Here is a 7,054-nt window from a genome sequence, read left to right as displayed (position 1 = left end):
ATTCATTCAGTATTGATAAGATAAACGTTAGGGTGGGCTTTATCTGATTTATATATCCTGAGTCTTTTGAACTCAAATTTAGTGGGTATAACTATTAAATATGCTATATATTTGTGAAATACTTTTCTAAATGTTCATAATGGCTGCTTATTTAAATCTGTATTTTATGAGAACATTCTTGGAAGTTTAGATTGTGCTGATAATTTCTTTGAAATAATTAAATGTCTCTTAAAGTCCATAAAATGATGTTTTTGATAATATAAATTCTTTGTGTTAACTGGCAGATTTAAGGACCACAGTGCAGCAATGGATACTGAACCAAATCCTGGAAATTCTTCTGTGTCAACAACAACAAGTAGCACCACGACCACCACCATCACCACTTCCTCCTCTCGAATGCAGCAACCACAGATCTCTGTTTTCAGTGGCCCAGACCGACATGCTGTACAGGTATTTGGTTATAATAATGGGGAGCTTAGGACTTAGGATATCATTACTTTTTCCTTAAGCCTGATGAACCTGTTGTTTCTTACCTCAAATGAGTTGCATCATATCCTCTAAATGAATATAGTTAGAATTGTTAATGTTTGAAACAATTAACAGAACTATTTAGTAATCATTATATTGAAAAGACATTTGTCACATGCAGCTTATAAAATGCATGAACAGGAAAATTATAATTAGGAGGACTCTAGATGCTGCTATAATGTGGAGACACTCAACCTAGAGTCTCAACATGCAGAATGAAGTTTTTCTGGGTGATTTCACATTTGAACCCAAATATAGACATAGGGAGATCTAATCAACTCTATAATTTTAAACCCAAGTGGCCTACAAATCCTAAGTAGGAGGATCCATTATAAAGCTCTCTTAAGGGTAGTGGGGAAGGGAATATTTTTAAAAAGTGTCAGGCTCTTCCCTTAGTTGAGAAAATAGTCTTTATTTGGTTAACCTTTATAATATGGAGGTTGATGCAATATAGTATTGCATAAAAAGGGCCTGGATGTTGTCTGATATGTTCTTTGTTTGAATTTCATTTTCTTTCTTTATCATTGGTAACTATGTAGCCTGGGGTGAGTGACATAATCTTGAGCCCCTGGAAACTGTAAAGTGAAGATGAGACCACGTACTGCATTTGTTATCATGAGGATTAAAGGAAGCTAAGATCTATGTGACGCACATTTATACACTCAATAAATAGCAATAGTGACTATTTATTAAAAAATTTTTGTGTGCCAACTATTTGGTAAATATTTTACATGCCTCATTTCTTAATCCTTACCGCACCTACATGAAGTGTATACTATCATTATGTCCATTGAGAAAAGTGATATTTTAAATAGGCTAAATAGCTTGCCTAAATTCCTGTATCTCGTAGGTTATCTGACTTTAGAGTTGTATCCTTAACCACTGTGAATTCTTATTTTTTCCCCGTTCCTACTTTTATTCTGTAGAATCACCATAATTGCATTTTATCCTGAAAAGATACAGTACTCTTCTTGGGCTTTTTTCCTAGAGTGGATATCCCAGTATAATGTCTACTTAGCTGTTCTGGAGTTTAGGATTCTGAAGTTACCATGAAATGGTGCCAGAATTGTTGGAGACCCAGTCATTTTGGCAGAAATTTAAACTGAAGTGTAGAGTGTTTTTAATGTCAGTGTTGTTCGTTCTTTCTCTGAGGCATGACATATAGGGAAGAGTGTCTAGACCTTTGAGCATGCAGATGATATAATACCTTAAGGTACCATTATGTTCTCTAGTTTTTTTTTTTTTTTTTAAAGATTTATTTATTTATGCATACAAGAGCTGGGGTACAGGCCAGAGGTATGGGGGGTGAGAGGATTCACTAAAAACAATGGGGAACAGAACAGGCAAATTGACAGAAGTACACTGCTGAGGGGAGCAGCGGGCAAGTCAGGAGAGGTCTGCTGCGCCATGTGGGTTGCTCCCTGGCTGGCCAGGAATTGAACTCATGCTGCAGTGGCTGCGGACTGCTTCATAGGTTGCGTCTTAACCTCTGCGCCACCAGGGAAGCCCTGTTCTCTAATTTTTTTTTTTTTAATAGAGGCATATTTTATTTATTTGTTTGTCTGCTTTGTCTATACATGCACTGGGCACAGTCAGAAGCGTGGGAGGGTGAGAGAATCCACCAGAGCCAGAATGGGGAGCAGAGCAGGCAGAAGGACCGAAACACACTGCTGAGGGGAGCAGCGGGCTGCAGTAGAGGTCTGCGAGCCATGTGGGACCCTCCTCCGGTGGCCGGGGAGCAGCCGGGGATCGAACCGGCACCACAGAGGCCTCGGGCAGCTTCGCAACCCAGCGCTCAACCGCTGCGCCACCGGGGAGGCCCTGTTCTCTAATTTTTATGTAAGCTGGATGAGATAATAAAAAATAAAGTGTATTTGAGAGCCCCGGGAAACTGTAAAATGAAGATGAGACCACCTACTGCATTAGTTATTATGAGGATTAAAGGAAGCTAAGACCTGTGTGACGCACATTCATATACCCAATAAATAGCAATAGTGACTATTAAGAGAGGTATAAAGACATGTCTCATAGAAAGCACTAAATATATGTCTTATGAGATCACATAATAGCTTGCCTGAAAATGCAGTTAAATCAATATTATCAAACTAAGTAGTTCTTTTCAGTTTTATTATCAAACTAAGTAGTTTTTTCTTTTTCAGTTCTTTGAATTCACTTCACCCCGCCCCATTGTTTTTTCAGAGAAAAATAATAACATTGTGCCATACCTTTAACTTATATTTAGGAGTCTCATGAGTGTAGCTTTGAATGGTTATGAACGACTGTGCTGAGAATATGCAAAACAATAAAAAAATTACTATGACAAAAATATGTGTCAAGTAGATTAATCATTTGTTATTTCAGTTTGATTTTTGAATTTTATTTTGGAATTAGAAGAACGTGTATCATTTTACCTGACAAAAAAGGGCATACTGTAACTTTAAACCACTTAATGCTAGTTTTACAATTCCCTGCATATAGGTGTCAAGAGCTTGTCATTGATTTTGTGACAGCAGTATATACATAACATGTGTAGCAATCTGTTATTGGAGAAATGAGATTAGAAACATATGAAAGTAAAAAACAAGAAATATGCTTTCTTGAAATTAGACCTAAGGAGTCATAACTTTGTAGTTCAAGGTGTTCGGACTTAGACCTTCAAACTATAGTTGAATTATGGCTCTCTTACTCCTTAGGCTCTTTGAAAACTCTGGGTTGAGAAATAAACCCACAGATACATGGACAGTTAATCTATGACAATAGAGCTAAAAAAATAAACTGAAACAAAGCTAGCCTCTTCAATAAATGGTGTTGGGAAAACGAGACAGCTACATGCAAAAGAATGAAACTAGACCTCAATCTTATACCATACACCAAAATCAACTCAAAATGGGTCAAAGACTTGGATGTAAAACCTGGAACCATAAGGTACATAAAAGAAAACACAGGCAAAACATTTTATTACATAAGCTTTAGTGATGCTTTTGGTGATTCGTCTCCAACAACAAGGAAAACAAAAGAGAATATAAACAGCTAGGACGACCTCAAACTAAAAAGCTTCTGTACAGTGAAAGGAGCCATAAATGAAAATGAAAAGATCCCCAGCTGAATGGGAGAAAATGTTTGCACACCATACATCTGACAAAGGACTGATATTAAAGATATACAAGGAACTCAAACTCAACAAAAATAACCCAATTAAAAAATGGCCAAAAGAACTAAACAGACACATCCCCAATGAAGACAGCCAATGCAAACAGCCAGGGAGCACATGAAAAAAATGTTCACAATCACTTATTATTAGAAAAATGCAAATCAGGACCACAATGAGATACCATTTCTCACCTGTGAGAAAGCCTCATGTTGAAAACACCAGAAGTAGTAGGTGCTGGTGAGAATGTGGATTAAGGGGAACCCTTCTACATTGCCGGTGGGAATGCAAACTGGTTCAACCCTTATGGAAAGCAGAATGGAGCTGTCTCAAAACATTAAAAATGGATCTGCTATTTGACTCAGTAATTCCACTCCTGAGCATCTGTCTAAAAAATTCAAAAACACTAATTTGAAAGGAAATGTGTACTCCCGTGTTTATTGCAGCACTATTTACTATAGCTGAATTATGGAAACAACCTAGGACCCCAGAACAGTAGAATGGATCAAGAAGATGTGGTATATATACATAGTGAAATATTACTCAGCAATTGAAAAAAAATACGCCATTTGTGGCAACATGGATGAAACTTGAAGGGGTAATGCTAAGTGAAGTAAATCAGAAGGAGAAAGATAAATACCAGATGGTGTCACTAATATGTGGAATATAAAGTAACTAAACTAAGAGTCAGTTAAAGACAAGCTTAAAAACTAACCCTTTATCGCTGATTATAGAACCAAAGTACCCATGTGGGAAGGGGTTGGGGAAGGTCTAAGAACAGAGGGAAGGAATCACAGTAGTCAATGGCGGTGGAATATGGGTGAGTTAGTGGCAGTGAAGTTTCAATACTAGTGAGATTGAGGGTGTTTTTGAATGTTTATTTAACCCTATTTTGTGAATTGCCTCTACTAGGTAATTTGTACAGGTTAGTTGCTCTTAGTGATATCTAACTATGAAAGAAAATTATGTCCATTAGCTTAATGACACTGGGCATTAAAGTAGTGAAATTTTAGATTGGCACATTTTAATAATTTATTTTATGGTTAAGATTGTGTTTGACATTGGTTCAATTGACTTATCACAGGTAATTCAACAGGCATTGCATCGTCCTTCCAGCTCAGCTGCTCAGTACCTTCAGCAAATGTATGCAGCTCAACAGCAGCATTTAATGCTGCACACTGCAGCACTTCAGCAGCAGCATTTAAGCAGCTCCCAGCTTCAGAGCCTTGCTGCTGTTCAGGTGAGACTGAGATAAATTATGATGAATTTATGAGGCCAAAGATGACGTTATCTGCAGATAACTATTGAAAATAAATATGCTGGGTATTACTTCAGAGTTGTCAAGTGTGCTGTGATTATTTTTTGTTAAAGATATATAATAGGCTGCCAATAGAAATTAACTGAAAAAAATGGCTTTGTTTTTTATTTGAGCACTGTTGCTATTTTTCATTCCACTGATTTATATCTATATTGCAGAAATATGCAAGATTAAGATGCAGTGTGGTCTTAATCTTGTGTGTAAAATCCTAGGTACAATAGTGAATACTTAGGGTTACATAAATTGTATTTAAATTTTAATAAGTGATTTTTTTGTAAGCAATTTATACTCATTAAAAAAAGCAAAAGTATAAATTGTTTATAAGAGGTAGAGTAGAGGTGTTCTTTTCCACACCTACTACTGTTTTCCGTTCTTCAGAGGTGGCCACCGGAACAGCTTAATATATATTCCTCCATACATTTTCCATGTAAAAAGATGTATATGCATCGTTCTAAAATCCAACCATATTGTTCTTAACAGGATTTTATGACTGAATTTATATTTAAAAAATTTTCATTACTACTATATTGTTTGTTTCTATAAAACTCTATGTGATATTTAATCTTAAATCTATGTACCAGAGAAGGCACTCAGCTGACTGAACCTGAAAGTGAAAAAATCTTTTATCTGTTATTTCTGCAGTACGATTTTAGGTAACATCATATTCATGATATGACTTAGGAAGCTAAAGCCTACTGGCACTTAATGTAGCTCCAGTTTCCTTTCAGAATGTGGAGTAGTGATTCCATATCAAAGAAGACAGAGACCTGTAGAATAAAACTGACAATGAGTGCAGCTATTAGCTTTTGGGTCCCTCTGATTTCATCATTCAACCTTTTCTTTTTTGTCTTAATCTGTTTGGCCAAAGCTTAATCCATGTTGACTGTAAAAATGTGTGTTCGTACACAGATATTTTGACTTTTATTATGCTTTTGTGGTATCCTGCTACCAGAAAGTTTTTATAGACATATTATAAAGATCTTATTATTTTAGGCAAGTTTGTCCAGTGGAAGGCCATCTACATCCCCCACAGGAAGTGTCACACAACAGTCAAGTATGTCCCAGACATCTGTAAGTGCCCTAATTTTTTTCATGGATTAAGAAATTTTAATTATTGCTTTCCAGAAAAAAATTGCTAATATTTACAAAGCTGTTATTGTATACTTGTTGAATTCTATTTAAGTAGCAAGTGCTTAGAAAGAGAAAAGGTAAGGTTCAAGAAATCAGAACTAATGTTAAACTTATGAAAATATGAGTGTTTTTTCCCTTTTAAAACTCCACCTTTTTAATTGAAAAATCTGAGTTTTAGAAATGGTTTTCTTATTTCTTTTACATGTTTTCTCACTGATTACATTTAGGTCATATGTGATTTAAATGATTTCAGTTTTCAGTGTGTGCTGAAAATCTGACACACACAGTACACTTTGAATTTCTTTACACAGTGAAGAATGTTGTACACTTGGTGGACATCTAAATGTTTCTAGCTTTTTCTGTGCAATTCAAATTTTAGAAATTGTAGTTTTCAGGTTATGCTCACCTGAGTTATTTAGATCAAATTTGTGTTTTTTCAATATAGTATACTTTGAAAAAGAAGTAAAAGAAAACTGATTTGCTATTTAACCCTATTTTGCGAATTGCCTCTACTAGGTAATTTGTATAGGTTAGTTGCTGTTAGTGATATCTAACTATGAAAGAAAACTATGTCACTTAGCTTAATGACACTGGGCATTAAAGTAGTGTCATTAAGCTGGTGTCCAGTTTCTCAGATAAAAGAAATTTACAGGTATGGTAATACTTATTGAATTGCAAGAATATCCCAAATTTTTCTTAATACGCTGTACTCAGATTCACCAGTTGTTGGCATTTTGGCTCACTGATTTATCATTTTTTATCTGTACATATACACATACCTTTTTTCTGAACCATTTGTTGATAAGTTGAGCCACTTCTTTACTGCTAAATACATTTTAATATTTCCTAGCAACAGAATTCTTTTACCAACCCACATGAAAATTTGACATGAAGTGCAGGAATTCAGGAAATTTGACATGAAGTGCAGT

General features: G+C 35.5%; 1 protein-coding gene across 3 annotated transcripts in view; it reads left to right on the top strand.

Moving 5' to 3' along the window:
- Positions 1–291: 291 nt before the first annotated feature.
- The window catches only part of PHC3 (polyhomeotic homolog 3), a gene marked incomplete at both ends in the record, with an annotated part of 72,612 nt that continues 65,849 nt past the window's right edge, over positions 292–7,054 (top strand). For 2 of the 3 annotated variants that reach the window (XM_084231629.1, XM_084231628.1), the window contains 3 exons: positions 292–450; positions 4,761–4,916; positions 5,988–6,065. In XM_084231629.1, coding sequence (XP_084087755.1) covers positions 307–450; positions 4,761–4,916; positions 5,988–6,065 — 378 coding nt within the window. The remainder of the gene's footprint in view (positions 451–4,760; positions 4,917–5,987; positions 6,066–7,054) is intronic. The other variant, XM_084231627.1, reaches the window with a different exon arrangement.

Source organism: Talpa europaea, assembly GCF_964194135.1.
Source record: "Talpa europaea genome assembly, chromosome: 4".
NCBI classification, from domain to species: domain Eukaryota; kingdom Metazoa; phylum Chordata; class Mammalia; order Eulipotyphla; family Talpidae; genus Talpa; species Talpa europaea.
This window is presented reverse-complemented; position numbering and strand designations above follow the sequence as displayed.